The sequence below is a fragment of the Triticum urartu genome, chromosome 2, assembly GCF_003073215.2.
Source record: "Triticum urartu cultivar G1812 chromosome 2, Tu2.1, whole genome shotgun sequence".
Taxonomy (NCBI): Eukaryota; Viridiplantae; Streptophyta; class Magnoliopsida; order Poales; family Poaceae; genus Triticum; species Triticum urartu.
This window is the reverse complement of record NC_053023.1, coordinates 7,201,989-7,220,004: the sequence shown is the minus strand read 5'-3', so window position 1 is coordinate 7,220,004 and position 18,016 is coordinate 7,201,989. Positions and strand designations below refer to the sequence as shown.

Here is an 18,016-nt window from a genome sequence, read left to right as displayed (position 1 = left end):
GATCAGGTCCTGCACGCGTGGGTTCATAGCCGTGGCTACTGCAGATCCCCTGATGGAGGGCTTCAGGCGGGCGGCGTCCGCAGAGGGAGCCCCATAATCGCCCCCACCAACCACCAGGTTCCCCGTAGTCGCTGGCATAGCTTTCCCCGCCCGATGCGCTGACGATCCCGCCCTCTCGCTGATGACTCGCTCAGGCGGCAGCGGTGTAGCAGCGCACGTAGATCGATCTGGTGGCTCCCTCGACTTCTGTCCTCGCAGCAACCCCGCCTTTGGTATTAAGGGAGTCCAATCCAGCTTTCCCTTGCAGAAGGGTTCGAGAAAATCTAGCCCCCTCCAACGTGGGGAGTCAGGAAGCCCATTGGCACTTTCCATCTCGAACACGGCATGATCGACGATGACTATAAGCCCGCGCGATCGCAGGGCGGACGAAGCCGCTGCTGTTCCGGCATCCTGCGCAGGCAGGGGGCCGGAGGGAGGGCCACACTTGGCCGGAGCGATGTCCGGCGGCGGTGGCGGCGTGGGGATCGCCCCCTGATCGCCCGGGCTGGGACGCCCTAGCGAAGCGTTATCCATCTCTCCTGATGCTTAATTAAGACGACATACCTCACGAGCTCCTTGACGCATGACACTGAGAACTACACAAAATAAAAAAAAACGAATTGTAAGCATGCCACAGTGGCGCTTCCCATTGCCGAGCCATTTTCCCTCCCCACAACAGCGAGAGCGGGGTCGAATCCACGACGACACGCCCCTCTATTTTGCAACGAAGAGTAAGGGCGTCGACAGATCCTCACCGTCGGAGGAGGGCGAGGCCGAGATTGAACGGCTGTTTGAGAATTCTTTTTTTTTAGAAGGAGGCTGTTTGAGAATTCTAAAGGGGAGGAGTGAAAGCGACGGCGTGGTGTTAAAAACCGTCAGTGGGCGTGGACTGATCGCGCCCCCCTCGACTCGACAAACCACTCCAGCTGGCCACCTTCGCCCCCCCCCCCCTTCTCTCTCTCTCTCTCTCTCTCTAGACTCCACTCCCTCTCTACTTTCTCTCTCCTCGCGCACGCGCTCCCCCCCGCCCCCGCCTCGCCGAGCAGCACGCTCTCCTTCGTCGCCGTCCGCACCCCCTCCCCCTCCCCGTCCTCGCGCGCGCGCGGCCGCCGCTAGGGTTTGCAGATCCACCCCGCTCTCGCTCCACCGAGATCCGTCTCCCGCCGCCGCCGCCGCTCCGGTGCTCGCTCGGACCGCTTCTCCCCGCCTAGAATGCGCTGCTGAGCCATGATTCGGGGCCCGGAGCGCTCCGCGGCGAGGCGCCTCGCCTGCTGGGCCGTGCTGCTCGCGGCGGCCGGTCTGATTTGGGGCGGTGGCGGGAGCGGGGGCCACCGCGTCTCTGCGTCGGCGCTGGCGCTGCGGCCCGAGGACAGCCTCGCGCGGCTCCCTTACGGGGTCCGCGGCGGCGGCGCGGAGGACCCGGAGGCGGAGCTGCCGTGCCGGGAGCGCGCGGCGAGCACGCGGACCTGCGAGGAGCTGGGCGGGGCCGGGTCCTTCGACGCCGTCTGCGTCATCGCCTCCAGCACCACCACCCTGTCCGGCGACGTCTGCGCGCACGGGGCCGGCAGCGTGGAGATACGCGCTGGGGTGAGGATCGCCTGCCGGGTCCCCGGCTGCCGCCTCGTGTTCAACGTCTCCGGGAGTATCGCGGTCGGCGAGCGCGCCGAGCTGGTCGCCGGCTCCGTCGGCCTGCACGCCGCCAACGTCTCGCTGGGCCGCGGCTCCGCAGTCAACACAACGGGCCTCGCCGGCGCGCCCCCGCCCCAGACCTCCGGCACGCCGCACAGCCTCGAGGGGGCCGGCGGCGGGCATGGTGGCCGTGGCGCGTCGTGTAAGGTCTCCAACGACACCAACTGGGGCGGTGACGTGTACGCGTGGGCGTTCTTGGACAATCCGTGGAGCTATGGCAGTAAGGGTGGGAGCTTGTCCACTGATGAGAACCTTGGAGGGGACGGCGGAGGCCGCGTCTTGCTCAGGGCGAGTGAGATTTTGACTGTTGATGGAGTTGTGCTTGCCGAAGGAGGCGTGGGCAGTCTCCGAGGGGGCGGTGGGTCCGGGGGAAGCATTATGATCAAGGCTTTCAAGCTGTAAGTTCTGCATTTCTTGAAACTTTACTTGTTTTTGATACGATTTACGTTAGCAATGTGAAGTCCTTGGATAGAAGTATTCGACTCCTATTTGATCATTTCACATTATTCCACGGGAATTAGCCTGTCCGGATGCTTCTGTCGATAAATAAATGCACAATCTGGCTACATAACTTCATAATGTGAACATTATGATGTTTTTTCTTGTTAAGGAATTTTTAGAGCGTTTTATGAATTACCATGTCATTGCACTTTGTTAGACATTGGGTGAATCTCCTTTATTCAGGATTATGTTGAAATTACATTTTCAAGCAAAACAAGGAAATCAAGAGTATCTATGACTTAGTCTGGTTGTACCGCGATGCTATAATTTGAGTGCAGTTGCTGCGTTGAGTTGCAAAACAGTGACTTGCTGTCTGATGTGCTGCCTTTCTTCCTGCTACCCTACACACAATTTTTTTTGTTCAAGCAGACAATCTCTAACAGTGACCATTTACTCAAGTTTGAAATATTGAGAAATATCATGAGTTGTGATATAGCTAAGTGTTGTTGGATATGATGCTCTAGTGCGACTCCAATGGTACAATCGATACATAGCCCTGTTATCCTGTTATGACCCATAACATCTGAGCTGCCCACAAGGTTTACATCTTTGCAAAACCGAAATCCCATTTAAACATTTAACAACGACCATTTACTTTATTAATTGCTGCAAGATTCATAAACATCCCATAGGCAAAGTAGCAAACCACATACTTGCACTTTATGCTTTCTGCGTTGACCTGTGAGATGCAACACTCCCTTATTGTATAACATTCTAGATATGGAAATGGTACAATAAGTGCTGGCGGTGGTAATGGATGGGGCGGAGGAGGTGGTGGGAGGATATCCCTAAAATTTTACAGCATTCAGCAAGATTTGGAAATTATAGCTCACGGTGAGTATTTTCTGGCCTTAGTTTCTATGCAACTGTTTTGTAACCCTCCTGCCACTGGTGTTTCCCCATAGGGAAGCACAATCGGCCAAACTATTTCAATTAATAGTGCAATGGATATTTATTACTGGTTACTAATACTATTTAGTGTCATGTATTGGTTCTCTGGCTAGTTAGTAACTATTCCCTCTGTGAAGAATTATAAGAGCATTTAGATCACTAAAGTAGTGATCTAAACACTCTTATATTTCTTTACAGAGGGAGTACCAAATGCATTAAGGGTGTGACACGTAGGTTGCACCTCATGTAGGGATAGCTCAATTAGTGCATTCTGTTGACTTAGCCATGATGTTAAACTCATGCAGCCTTGTTTTGCACTATTTTGCATAAAGTACCGCTCGTGTGCAAACACCTTTTTTCATGAGTCAATGGTTTCTCCTAATGGAACAACTGCTAAATGTCAACAATAAAGTTCTTGAGAGCAAGATATCAACGCCTGTTTGCTTCATCGCTTTTCAGTAATGCAATCCTTCTCCCATTCGTTGTATTCTGATGGTAAAACTTTTTTCACATTCATCAGGTGGACAGAGTTTTGGGTGCCCCCAGAATGCTGGTGCAGCAGGCACAATATATGATAAATCATTGGAGACTCTAAAGGTCAGCAATGGAAACTTCACCACGCATACGGAAACTCCATTGCTGGGTTTCTCAGTGACTAAACTTTGGTCCAATGTGCTTGTGGAGAGCAATGCAAAAGTGCTGGTTCCCTTGTTGTGGTCCAGAGTACAGGTTTGAATACTTTGACTCACGACTAACATCACGTTCATGACTTATTTATTAATCAATATTTTGTATGCCTTTGCGCAACTAATTCTGAGGTTATATTGTACTGTATATTTTTTTCCAAGCAAACATACTGTACCTGTATAACTACACTAATATCTCGATTTTCTTGAAGTGCCTTCTCTCAGTATTGCATCTACACCGCACTAATATCCAATTGTTTCTGCAAATCTATGTTCCCCATTTAAGGAGGTCCCATAATAATACCTGCACTAATCTAATTGCGGATATTGGCACGACAAAATTTTATTAAGAAGACGGCACTGGTTTATTCACTACACGAAATAAATCAACGGGGTTTGCAAGGAGGCACCACCTCATGCCTCCACCACTAGGCTATCATCCAGTTTCTCAAATTTACATGGCCTTGTTGTCAACAAGCTAATGTGATTTTTGTAAAGTGGATGAGCTGTTGAGCAGCACTAATTGAACCTGCTTGTGGTGTTCCTACACACAGGGGTTGAGCCAGGATTTGACCTTGCCGCTAGGGTTCCTTGCTGTGATGCCCACCCAGTGCCCGTGCCCTGCAATTGTAACACTAGTCGAGGGAGGGTCTCGGACGCTTGTTAGCTTGACTCGGCTAGTCTGGGCTGCCTGGTGCCATATTCTGTCTTTTATGTAGTAAACCCAAAGCCCACCAACACAACTTAAGCCATTCTCTGTTTACTTACCCCTTCAGATTGATTAAATTTCTTATCTGAGCTAGCGCTTTGCAATGGTAGTGCTGCGCCATGGGTTCCTAGGGTGGAAAAAAAGTTTGGCAGTGCTTGCTGTGCCAGCATGGAGCCTGGCAGGAGAAAAGGCCCCTGCTGCCCGCCTGCCCCCTTGCCCCGTCAGTCAACCACTGGCATGCCATACAACACTCACAGTTTGTAATAACCATCGATTCCTGCAGTTGTCACTCTACTATAATTTTCCCATTCATTATCTTCTTTTCCTTTGTTGTGGCTAATTTTTAAAATTTAGTTTGTCGATCACAATGTTTCTTTTTACATGGGCCACTAAATAATTTATATTCGAATATATTCTTTTTGGACTTGAGTGAGCAATGAAGTCTATGCATATCAGGCATGTTTACATTTTTATCATGGAGCTCCTTTCTAAATTTGTTTGGCTGGGTTTCCATGCCCTTTATATTCGTTGTGCTTTCCTTCCTCTTTACCTACTGTTTGTTATTGTTTGACACTTTTCCTATTCCTACCTGCATTTCCATTATTTAATTCGCTGTTTTTACTTGCTCCTATTTTCTACTTGTTCAGGTGACAGGGCAAATAAGGCTACTTACTGGGGGTAGCATTTGCTTTGGGTTGTCTGAAAATCCAATATCAGAGTTTGAGCTGGTTGCAGAGGAGCTTCTAATGAGTGACTCTGTTATAAAGGTATGCCTTGTTGTATACACAGCTTTTGTTTATGGTGCTTGTAGAGACTTTTCCTTAAGCACCAAGGTGAAGGAGGAATTGATGATCTAAATTAGTTGTTTTAAAGAAGTCTTACTGCGATTTATAGAAGTTAAGGCCTCCAACGCAATTGTGGATGAGCATTTCCTAAAAAACAATCATTCGACAAAATTTACAATCGCTTGAGCAAGGGGCTGTTAAAGGAGGTGTGGATGTTGAGAGACCCAACTGGTTTATGAGAATTATGAATTGCATATCTATATATTTTTGGTGCAAGCGCATGCGTATGTGGATGGTGATGCTTTTACACCTGTAAATTTCAGTGCCCTGTGACACAATTTGGTATCCTAAATTTCACCAATCGAACTACACCATGCTGTATGCTGTACATACGTCCAGTATTAATTTGATGTGATTACGCTTCTTGAAAATCCATTCTAGCCTGCTGTGCTGAGTCGACCATGTTCTGACCTGCTTTAGAATTTTGTGCTAGTTCCATTCTTCCGCCCAGCTGAGTTGATATTACTCTTTGTGTAATGCCTATATCGTCAGTTGCCCAACTACAAGATATTTTTGCTCCAAACTTGAGACCTTGCCCTGTCAGAGAGGAGAATAACAATATCCCAACATGTGATCTGACATGGCTCTGATACACCTGAGGGATTCTCGGATACTTTCCATGGCTCTCACACATGCTGATGAAGCATTGAGGAACTGTCATGCGTCCAACACTTGCAGACATTGAAGCATTGCTTGGTATAATAGGATTATATTTAGAAGCAAGATGAAAACCGCCTCTTGGTGGGACTGTGGGATGGAGTTGTGGGGGCAACAGCTCCACCCAAGAGGGCTCAAATCCTGCTGTTCATGTTTACACACACGCGTAGGTGCGTACAGCAGGGATTTAGTGAAATCCACCGAATTATGCCTGGTTTCTGTCATTTTAGCATGTTATTGGACGATGGGCTCATCTGTGTGTGTGTGTGTGTGTGTGTGTGTGTGTGTGTGTGTGTGTTTCTTCCTTGTAATTGCAAAGATTCAACAGGAAGACACATCTGATGTACCAAATATACTGTTTGTTACTTCATTATAATCATTTCTGAGCATGTTATGCAGTCCTAAGTTTCTCCTGTTATTGTAGGTGTATGGTGCTTTCAGAATGTATGTGAAGGTGCTCTTGATGTGGGATTCGAAGATTCAGATAGATGGTGGGGGTAAGGATGTTGTTCTTGCATCAATGCTTGAGGCAAGAAACCTTGTCGTACTCAAGGTATGTTTGTTTGAAAGCCTTATTGCCAAAATGTCCTTTTCTTAGTAGTGGAAGTTCAGTTTTCTCTGTTCTGACAGCATGGGTCAGTGATATCTTCCAATGCTGCTTTGGGAGTTTATGGACAAGGACTTCTTAATTTGAGTGGTCCTGGAGATGGAATCAAAGCACGCCAACTGTTTCTGTCTCTGTTTTACAACATTGAAGTAAGATCATATTATATCATTACCTATCCAGTTTTTGCGCAATTACCTATCCAGACCTTCAATATTTCCTTCTCCAGCGGATGATATAGCATATGCATTATTATGTAGGAAGGACACTTCACTTATCTGCATTCTCAATTTATTCAGATCTCATAAGTTGTAATTTCTTGAAGTTCTTAGAACTTGTATAATGAATAGCTGACTGTACTGCATGTTCGTCAGCAATATGTCACATATATGAGAGTGTTGGTATATTAACAATTTTCTGTTCTTATTTTTATGCTACTCATCAGCTTTCAGCATTATAAGTATCTAGGAAGCACTGCCGTTTCCTAGCAATGTTTATAAAGCGTCCTGCTTCAGACGCTTAAGCGATAAGGCGCCCTGGCAGCGCCTTAGAAATATTGCCCGCTTTAGGCGCTTAAGCGCCTGCTTTAGACTCTTAGGCGTTGCTTAAGCGTCAGAGCAGGCGGTGCTCGCTTTAGGTCGCTTTACTGCCTTATAAACCATGTTTCCTAGTGTTTGCCTTGACTTGTTTGAACCACATGCATTGAGCTCTTGATGCAATTATTATTTGGGATGCTTCTGGAAACAAGTAAATCCACTTTCCTGGTTCTTTCTTAATCCCGTGCAACTGTATTTCTTGGGATTCCCTTTTTGGTATGCTTAGTGTTGAGCTGGTCCATGTTATCATGTTGAAACAACATGTGAGCTTTAAAACTTGTTCCATGTAGTTATAACTTTTGTGACCACAACTTCTCTTGATGTATGAGCAGGTTGGTCCTGGTTCCGTTGTCCAGGCTCCACTAGATGAGGATGTTCGAAGCAGCTTGTGAGTTCTGCTGTTGCAATGTAAATTATTGGTCTTTAGTTGCTTCTAAACACTGCTGTGGATTAATGTTTGTGTATATCAGGGATGCACTTTCGATCTGTGAAAGTAAAACATGCCCTAGTGAGTTAATCGCACCCCCCGATGATTGCCATGTGAACAGCTCCTTGTCATTTACAATACAAGTAAGGATTGTTTGCTGTGAGATTCTCTTCTGAAGGAAGCTCCTAATTTTCATTAACTTGTAGATCTTCCATACAAGAGCAAACTTCTTGGCAAGGAAGCATGATGGCTGAACTTTTAAATTTTAATTACATTGTGCCTTTGGATATTCATTCCACAAGATGTGTTCGATACTTGCACTGTTGAAATGTGTCGTATACCATGTCGAATTTGATACTTGCACTCCAACCTTCATTGTCATTCAGTAGAGAGATGATTTTCTGCAGTGCATTGCATTTCTGATTTCTTTTATCAACACCCTGTACTGACAGAATGCAATACACGTGAATCGGCAAACCGAACGATTTCATGGATTATACCTACCCAGGACAACTAATACATCAAATGGATAGAAAAAAGGAATCACCTCTTGCTACTAACATGGTGATAGTGGTGAATGATACACCTTAATGTTATCACAATTCACAAGACAATAAATATTCCCTCCTGCCAATAGAAATAACATTAAGTTCCTATTATCTCATAGTTGTATTGTGCGTTGTTGTTTTGATCTGGCTATATTGCAGTTTGAAGTTCGTGTTTTGTTCTAGCTTCTTAGTAAGAAATTCACATTTTGCAGATTTGCCGTGTTGAAGACATAACTGTCGGTGGCATAGTCAAGGGGAGTATAATTCATATTCATCGAGCAAGAACCGTGACTGTTACAGATGGTGGTGCAATAAGTGCCTCAGAGTTAGGTGATTCAGTGTTTTTGTGTTGTGATCAGTAAAATAACTGGAATCTCTCCTATCAATGTGGTAACTCTGTTCACTCAGCAATCTGGATCTTTTTATAGGTTGCAAAGCAGGCATTGGTAGAGGAACATTTCTTAAGTATGGAGCTGGTGGTGGTGCTGGTCATGGAGGCCAGGGTGGTATAGGGATTTACAACGGAATGACAAGTGAAGGAGGTCAACGATATGGCAGTGCTTATCTTCCATGTGAGCTAGGAAGTGGTACTGGTTCTCCGGAGTCAGGCGATGACAGTGCTGGTGGGGGATTGATAGGTATGCACTATTTTGTGTAGTCTTGTGTTGTGAATCTTTATCCACAACAGGGGTTTACCGTGCTGATGATAGTTTTCCTTCAAGCACTTTAATAGCACCATCAGAGTTTGCTGTCATCACATTTCTTTTTCCTTATTCTGTGCTTGACACGAGCACATTGCCCTGCACAATGAGAGCATAATCTATTACATGCACTCTTCTTACTTAACTAGCCTTTTCTTTTCAGTTTGCTTCTGGAAATAAGTACATTTAGTTTGCGAAGCTTTTGGTACCACTTCTCTTATAAATTCCGATTAATTTCCTGATGCAGTCATTGGATCCATGAAATGGCCACTTGCAAGATTGTTAATTTATGGCTCTGTGAGCTCTAATGGTGAAAGCAATAGAGACACAATTGGAAATTCCAGTGGGTCCTTCAAAGGTGGCATTGGTGGCGGTTCTGGAGGAACAATTCTCTTTTTCCTTCAAGGGCTTCTGGTAGAGAAAAATTCATCATTGTCAGCATCTGGAGGCAAAGGAGGCATACATGGTGGAGGTGGCGGTGGTGGTGGCAGAATACACTTCCACTGGTCAAATATTGCTACTGGAGATGAATTTGTTCAGATTGCATCTATCAATGGTACAGTAGCATCAAGGTACGTAATCATGTAAATACCCATGATAATTAAAAAGGAGGTTCCTTGCTTGTGCATATACCTGTCTCTCTAAAGCCATGAGACATGATCATTTATTGTTTCACTATGTTATTCGGAGCCTTCCGGATGATTTTCCTTTAACCAGTATACCTGATATAATAAATTCCTTCGTAATGACACCTACATATTAGAAAGAGATCATATGTTTGCACCAGCGTTGACCTACCCAATGTCATTACTGCACAATTTTTTTTGGAAATGTTTATGGGAGTTCTATTACGGTTACATGTGATTATTGGTGTTCTGTTGCAACCACAACATTCAAGCAGAATCCTCATTGGACTTGCTTGTTAGTTTGGACGGGATCTTAGGGATTAGGACTGTCAAGAAAGTCCTAAAACAAAGTTAGCTTACTGGAGGGCACAACATTGGAGCTTAAGTTGTTTAATGGTGTTTTCTGCAAATCATCCTGATTTTCAGAAGTTTCTTACTTGCTACTTCCTCTGTTTGCCCGTCTCACGTTTTAAGTTCCTACGTCACTATCTGCTTGCTACTACATTATCTAGAACACACAAACAAAAGTACAAAATAGATATGGATGTAAACCAACCGAGAAGTTAGGTAGGCAAAGAGAAGCTAACCAGAAGCCGTATGTTTGTTTCGCACTGCTGCTGTCAACTTCTTCTGTGTCTGCTTCAGTTTTTCACCACCATAAACGTCACCTACCGAAGCTTTGCTTCTGTTTCCCTCCAGTCCCCTATGGCCATGGTCACTTGATCTAGCTGGTTGATAGGAAGAAACCAGTGAACGGAGCAGCAGTGGTGGCCTGTGAACTCACCATAAGAGGAGGCCGGTGGAGACTGATGGTGATGGAGGCTGTGCTGAAGTACTGAAGCCCTAGGATGTGAGTGGGTGTTGAGTTGGGCCAGATTAGTTGGGTGGGCCATTTCCTTTCTTACCTCGCCGACATGCCTCTGCAGGTTCTGCTCATGACCTCAACAGGCATCACTGCTACTGGTTCATGGGCTATGCCAGTGTTACATTGCCTCTTCCTAATGCCATGTTATCCCTGTTCTGCTCTGAAGTTAGTGCTGCAGATCTAGGGCAGAGTAGCAGACCTATGAGTCGCTGCCTTTTGCCTGCCGCACCAAGCTCAACATTGCTGCTTAGGTGGTGCTATTGTCCACATAGAACCTTCTAGGTGGGTCCAATACCCAGCCTTCAACTATGGCCTATATGCGGCAGCAAAAGTGCTCTCCTAGTCTTAACATTGCATAGGTCATTACAACCTGATAAGTAGCTAAAATTGTGAAATACTACATGTGCAGAGGCTACCTAGGCTGTGTTTTAGAACACGACATTTAGGTCATTAGAATTTAGAACTTTATAGTCTGCTAAGATTGTTAACATAGTAATAAAAAGGTGCAAAAGCTAATTTGAATCATCCATATTGATTATCCATATGTCAAGTTGAAGGTATGATGGCCTTTCATTCACCTAATATGATGACATGCCAATTGAATAGAAGTGCTAAACTGACGTTATTTGTTTGGGTCGATGATCAATGCTGCAATTTGGGTTCACATAATGATGAACATCATAGTCATACCTTCAGCATAACGTTGGCATTTTAGCTTGAGTCAAAATGACCCAAGTGACACATGTTTTGACCTGCCAAATAGTTTAGCAAGTTTAGGGACCTACCAAAATGTTTTACAAGTATAGGGACCTAATGGTTATTTTGTTATTAGATCAGGTAACTGTGGTGCATTTACTCTAAAGGCATTTTTTAATTCCATTTGCGTGTTATCATATTTGTGGTGCAATTTACTCTAAATTTCTGAGGCATACCTGTTGTTTTATTTTTCACCTCAGATGCATGTTTTCATCATGAAATGCAACAGCTACTATCTGTGTTGACCTACATGGGAGAACTCAATAGTATTTTGTTTTGGCATGGAACTTCATTTGTGCACTGCCTGAGCCTTAGAAGTTTTAGTGAATGAATATATTCTTGTGCTAATTTCCAATAGCTGTTCTTTTGTGTAGTGGAGGTTCTGGTAATGATGATGGGCATTTTGGAGAAGATGGAACAATAACAGGAAAGGAGTGCCCTGTGGGACTATATGGAACATTTTGTACCGTATGAGCACTAAACTTGACATGTCTTTGTTCATCCAGCTTACATAGCACGTTTTCTGTTATTAGTAACACAAATAATATATAGTATTCATCTTACTACATATTAATTTATTTTACCTGTTCCTTTTCTTGTATATGCAAAATCTCTGCATCCATTTTCATTAAGGAGTAACATCCAGAATATTTACATTAAAGGGAACAGAAAAAAAGAGGGATGAGGCTAGGGTGGACAGAACATTTTGGCTCCAGGATGCAGTACAAAACTAAGCCTATTTATGTTTCATACTTCTTTTTAGAGAGCCGTAGAAGCTTTGCACATCTTTTTGTTAAGGAAAAGAAGGTAAGGTTGTTAGTGACAATAGATGAACGAAAGGCTAATAGGCTAAGTGGCTGAAAGAGAGGGAACTTTCTCAAAAGAACCTGCACCACACACTCCGTCTTGATGAACGAAAGGCTAATAGGCTAATGTTCTCTAACTAGCAGATGACTTTCTGTTAGTTCCTTTGAAACCATTGACTGACTATAACTCTTTCCAGGAATGCCCAGTTGGAACATATAAAAATGTTGCTGGGTCCAACTCATCTCTCTGCACCCCTTGTTCTTTGAATGCTCTTCCAAACCGTGCTGACTTCATATATGTAAGAGGTAGGTCATCGGACTTGCATTATCTTGCCTTGTTTATGTTCAAACTTCTTGACCTTGCATGGAAGAAAATAAGCATTAACTTTGACTTGCTAGGTGGTGTTACCCAGCCATCCTGCCCGTATAAGTGCATATCTGCTAAGTACAAGATGCCAAATTGTTACACACCACTTGAGGAAGTTATATATACTTTTGGGGGTCCTTGGTCTTTTGCGGTTTTCCTATTCTTTGCAATTATTCTTTTGGCACTCATCTTAAGTGCCGTAAGAGTTAAGATTGGTGAGAGTGAAGTCACGTATCGGGCTACAAGTGCAATCCACAATGATGCCTATGCTTCTTCGCCTTTTTTGCTTTCATTGGCTGAGGTATAGTTCATTTTATTCTAAATGGTCTTTGGATGTAGTTAGAGCAACTGCAAAATCACCTAGATCTGGTCATTGAGCAAATCCTATATACCTAAGTAGTTGATCACCACTCCTATTTATCTTAACATGCACACATGCCATCTCACCAGACCTGCCACCTCATTAAAGGCCCACCCCAACATGTATGGAAAAAAAGTTTTCTATTATTAGTTGATCCCCACTACTTCTATTTATCTAAACATGCCTCGTCAAAAGCTTTCCACCTCATCAAAGCATATTTAGCTCTTAAATATGATGAAGTACAAGGACACTTGTAGTACAGTTTGTTGAGAAATCTTGCTTATTGTGTATTTTCTTATAAATAGGTACCTGGGGCCAGCAGGGCAGAAGAAACACAAAGTCATGTGCACAGAATGTACTTCATGGGACCTAATACATTCCGAGAACCGTGGCATCTTCCTTACTCGCCCCCTGAATCTATAATTGGCATTGTGTAAGGCTTTTCATCTTATGAATCTATGACAGTACATGATCACTAATTCATCCGTGTTCATTCATCACAAAGTAATAGAATTCAGAGAAGTTACTATAATTTGCACTGCAAATATATAACTTCAGATGTAAATTGTTCTACATATCACTAATGTTCAGTTGTTCACATTGTTCTACGCGTCACTAACCTATAGAAAATATTGCACTGTTTTGTTGATTTACCCATTTGTGAAATCCTTCCTCTTATTGTCTTTTCTTTTTCCTTAGAATTTGTAGCTTGGATGTTCTCATACAGCCATCCTTGCTGTAGTGGTTCTAGATTCACAGGTACACAGCAATTACATTGCTGATGAAACCAACTGAGCTTGAGCAAAAAAAAGTGACTGAAGTATAAAACTTGCTTATTCTAAAATTCGAGATCCAAAACCCTTTAGGGCCTACCTTGAACTATAGAATTTGCTGAAAACAGTTCAACTATCGTGTTCGAAACGGGAGCGACTATTATCTTGATTGATCTGAATGACATATGGATATCGATTTAATGACCCATATTCCATGAGAGAACAATGTTTAATGTTTCCATCTGTACTTCTATATATATATATATATATATATATATATATATATATATATGTATCTCCTGACTGTAGGTGACAATTCTGTTATTTTTTCCCAGGTATGAAGATGCTTTTAATCGTTTTATCGATGAGATAAATTTGGTAGCAGCCTTTGAGTGGTGGGAAGGTTCTGTGCATAGTATACTTGCAGTACTTGCATATCCTTGTGCCTGGTCTTGGAAGCAATGGCGCAGAAGAAAGAAAATCCATCGTCTTCAAGAATACGTTAAATCTGAATACGACCATTCATGTCTTCGCTCTTGCAGATCACGGGCTCTATATAAAGGGCTGAAGGTCAGTAATCATAATTTAGTCACGTCATTTGGTATTAGAACCAGTAGTAATTGTGTCAAATTGTGTCAATGTTTTTAAAATCAGTTCAACTGGGTTTCAGTTCAATGGTGTACTAGCCATGTATCTAAATTTGTACCCAAACTCACCAGATATACCTGGAATAGCTACTCAGAGATATTATTCAGCTGAGTTTGACTTCTGATCTGAAGTATACTCTTCCTTAGCTCTGTGAACCATGAATAGCTGTTTGTTAGGAATGCAGGGAAATTTGGTGTGTTATTTTCATTGCTGACATACCAGTCTAACACATGTAATTGTTTGAACTTAACAGGTTGGTTCAACTCCAGACTTAATGGTCGCTTACATTGATTTCTTTCTGGGAGGTGATGAGAAACGACTTGATGTAGCGGCCACAATCCAGAAGAGGTTTCCCATGTGTTTAATTTTTGGCGGTGAGGGGAGCTATATGTCCCCATACCACCTACACAGTGATACATTACTGTCAAATCTTCTTGGCCAGGTGAACATTAGACAATTTAATATTGAACAAGTGATGCCAAGGACATTACTCTTTTTTATATCTATAGATATGCTCCACGTTCCCAATTATATTACTACTACATGAGGATTAGCCAGTAGCCACTTTGTCACACATGGTCAAAGTAGAAAAATTCCAGTCTTGACTAGGATATGGTTGTCTGCCAAAGTAATGCATTATTATTGGTTACAGATTTTTTATCGTTTGCCCCGAGGTTAGTGTGCCTTTGTAACTTGCCCCATTTGATATGCCTTAACTTTGCAAATTGTCATAGGCGTGCAACAACTTTGAGGCAAATGGTATAAAAATCCCTATTAGCTGTGTTTGGTTTTGATATCATATTCTAGTGTTTTTGAGGTGTCCACTGCTTATTTTCTTCTTATATATGCTACAAAATGCATTTCTTGTGTTCAGTCACTCCCAGTGACTCAGTTTCATTTTCCCAGTATGTGTCTACTGCGATTTGGAACAGATTAGTAGCTGGCTTGAATACTCAGTTGAGGTCAGTAAAGCAAGGCAGCATCCGGTCAACTCTGGGTCCGGTTGTTTCTTGGATTAAGAGTCATGGGAATCCCCAACTTGAGCGACATGGTGTTCGAGTAGAGCTAGGGTGGTTTCAGGCCACTGCTTCTGGTTATTACCAGCTAGGTATTGTTGTAGCAGTGAATGAAAACTTCTACAAGAGTCACCACCATCATGAGCATGCCCCAGATTTTGGTGATCGCTCGAGGTATGAAAAGAAAGGCCAACTACAATAGCATGTCTTACAAAAAACATTTCTCATGCTGTGTGAAATGACTGCTATGTTTTTAATTCTACAGGAAGAATTTTGCAGTTCCACTACTGGGTTCCAAGCAGGCAATTCAGGATCAGCCTTGCACAAGCTATGGTGTTTCCAGAAAGCGGTTGACAGGCGGAGTGACTGGTGGGGTCATAAACGAAGAGACACTGAAGTCACTGGACTACAAAAGAGATTATCTATTCCCTCTGTCGTTGCTCTTGCAAAATTGCAGGCCTATTGGCTATGCGGTAAGCAACCACTAGACCCTTTCTATAAGCACACAAATGCTCATGTTGTACATGACAGTTACCTATATTACCTTAACTGTGACCTTGCTTTGGCATTTCAGGAAACACTGCAGTTGCTTATTTGTATTGTACTTGTGGGTGATTTTACCATCACCCTGCTTATGCTTGTACAATACTACTGGATATCTGTTGGAGCTTTCCTTGCTGTACTGCTTATTCCACCCCTTGCTTTGCTTTCCCCTTTTCTTGCTGGCCTCAATGCACTTTTCAGCCGAGGACCAAAAAGATCTTCTGTCACCCGCATTTTTACACTTTGGAATACTACTTCTGTCATAAACATTGTAAGTCTTGTTTACATGTGGTTTATCCTTGAACTCTTTTATTTACATGCTATTTATCCTTGAACTCTTTTGTATCTAGCATTGTAATAGTAGAGAATATATCTATTAATTCTATTGCTATCAGTTCGAAATGCATCGCAACAGTTTAATATCTATATATTCATAAACATATAGTGTGACAGGTTCGGAGATTTATGAATCTTATTTCCGTGCAGATTGTAGCAATCGTCTATGGTGCTATGTACTCTGGGCTATCTTCTTTGACAGTGTCTTCAGCTCAGGCATCAAACAGCAAAAGGTTAGATTCCTTATATGTACTTATAGAGAGAACATTTCAATCGACTCGCACTATTCGTTCTCCAGTTTTCGAAAAAGATCCATTGCTCAGGAAACTGGCTTACTATAATTTCAAGGCTTTCCACTTACAACCGAGAGTTTGGGCGGTATTTGTTGGGGGTTAGGGAAACCCATGTCACGAGTAATTAAAAAATGCCACATTGAGAATCTAGACAATTACTTTTACTAGCAAATTACCTATGCCTTGCAACAGGGGCAACTTTATTCTAGTGGTTCAAGGTAGGAAAATTTGATTGGGTTGTGATTGAGATATGTTGTCAGGAGGGAGTCCATAGGCAAAGGTAAGGAAATATATGATGTGATTGAGATTGTGTACGTACAACTACATGAGTTGATTTTGTTGTTTGCTAGCAAGGGATTTCTTGCTATTGGTAATTTATTTGATTTCTGTCGATTGCTTTGCATGGGATTTTTTTCCCTAGAAAGGAGGAGGTGGGGTTGATTTGGAAAAAAAAATTAGTGGGGATTATCGCGTGGTTTGAAAAAGAAAGTGGGTGGGAGAGGGCATGTTGGATGAGAAGGGTGGAAGTGATGGAAGCGAAACCAGCAAATGGCCCTTTAATAGTGATAATAGTGGATATCATTGTGTTTTGGATTGACTTAATTACAAATTACAAATATTATTTTAGATGAGACAGAAGAATTAAAAACTACCCACATGTTACATGCTGATCTGTTTGTTCTTTGGCGCATCTGCAGCTTCAAGGGTAGGGACGACGATGGATGGTGGATACTGCCAGTTGTCCTGTTTGTTGTCAAGTCGCTTCAAGCCGGATTGGTCAACTGGCACATAGCAAATCTGGAGATCCAAGATCATTCCTTGTTTAGCCCTGACCCGGACAGATTCTGGACAATGTAGTGTACCTAGTCGCAAAAATGGCAGAATCTCAACGGCATGGCACTGCTGTATTTTGTCCCCTGTAGTCATGGCGCTCTAGACCCGAAACTTGTTCCGGCATAGTGTAGATGTGTCTGAAGTGAAATTTTGTTAGTCTGGAGTATGTACATTGACCGTTAGAATAGGTTTTGTTGTTCTGGGTGAACTAGATTTCTTTAGTTTATAGGTTTTTAGTTTGAGCTAGTGATCAGAGTGTACAGCAAGAAACAGGTGATGCGATTGGTGTTCGTATGGTGTACATTATGTATGTAATAAATAGTAGGAGTGAATGCATATAAAATCAGTGATGTTCATTTTTACTCAGGATGTGCATGAGTTGTGCAACAACAATGTCATCTTGCAAATTTGCAATCGATATACAGGAGCCGGATATCATATGTGCTTGTACATTTTCCCTGTAGGTGTCTTGAGCCTAAAAGAACATGTCTAGTGCTCTCACGGCTTGGCTCCGAAGAACATATACAATGCAATGTGCTAGTGAAAATAAGCCAATTTTTTTATTAAGCGTCGTTGCTTGTTTTCATATTAGAGGTGTCCAGGTAAGGCCTTGTGCTATATAAATAAGCATCGGTGCTTAAAAAAACTGATTTATTTTCATAAGCTCCTCTTTAAGGGTGTGTTTAGTTGAAGAACCAAGTGGAATGGAATGGAATGGTTCCATTCCACAAGAATGGAATGGTTCCATCTCTATGTTTAATATGGTCAGTGAGGTGGAATGGAACGGTTACATCTTCATGTTTAGATGTGTGTACGCCGCTGCTGCAGGTGAGGCCGCCCTCGGCCAGCCACGAGCCACGGCCACAACCACAGCCCATGGTCGCTGCGGCTCCTTCCAC

General features: G+C 43.1%; 1 protein-coding gene across 1 annotated transcript; it reads left to right on the top strand.

The window, feature by feature from the left end:
* Window positions 1–1,004: 1,004 nt before the first annotated feature.
* On the top strand, window positions 1,005–17,479 carry LOC125535024. The gene is made up of 22 exons (XM_048698087.1): window positions 1,005–2,126; window positions 2,948–3,063; window positions 3,641–3,849; window positions 5,163–5,282; window positions 6,442–6,570; window positions 6,648–6,773; window positions 7,550–7,605; window positions 7,688–7,787; window positions 8,405–8,522; window positions 8,621–8,830; window positions 9,141–9,465; window positions 11,515–11,608; window positions 12,144–12,252; window positions 12,346–12,614; window positions 12,980–13,107; window positions 13,783–14,017; window positions 14,349–14,537; window positions 15,002–15,285; window positions 15,377–15,584; window positions 15,686–15,925; window positions 16,141–16,223; window positions 16,982–17,479. Exons 1-22 carry the CDS (start codon window positions 1,267–1,269, stop codon window positions 17,139–17,141), a joined length of 4,368 nt encoding a protein of 1,455 aa, XP_048554044.1. The 5' UTR covers window positions 1,005–1,266; the 3' UTR covers window positions 17,142–17,479.
* Window positions 17,480–18,016: the final 537 nt, after the last annotated feature.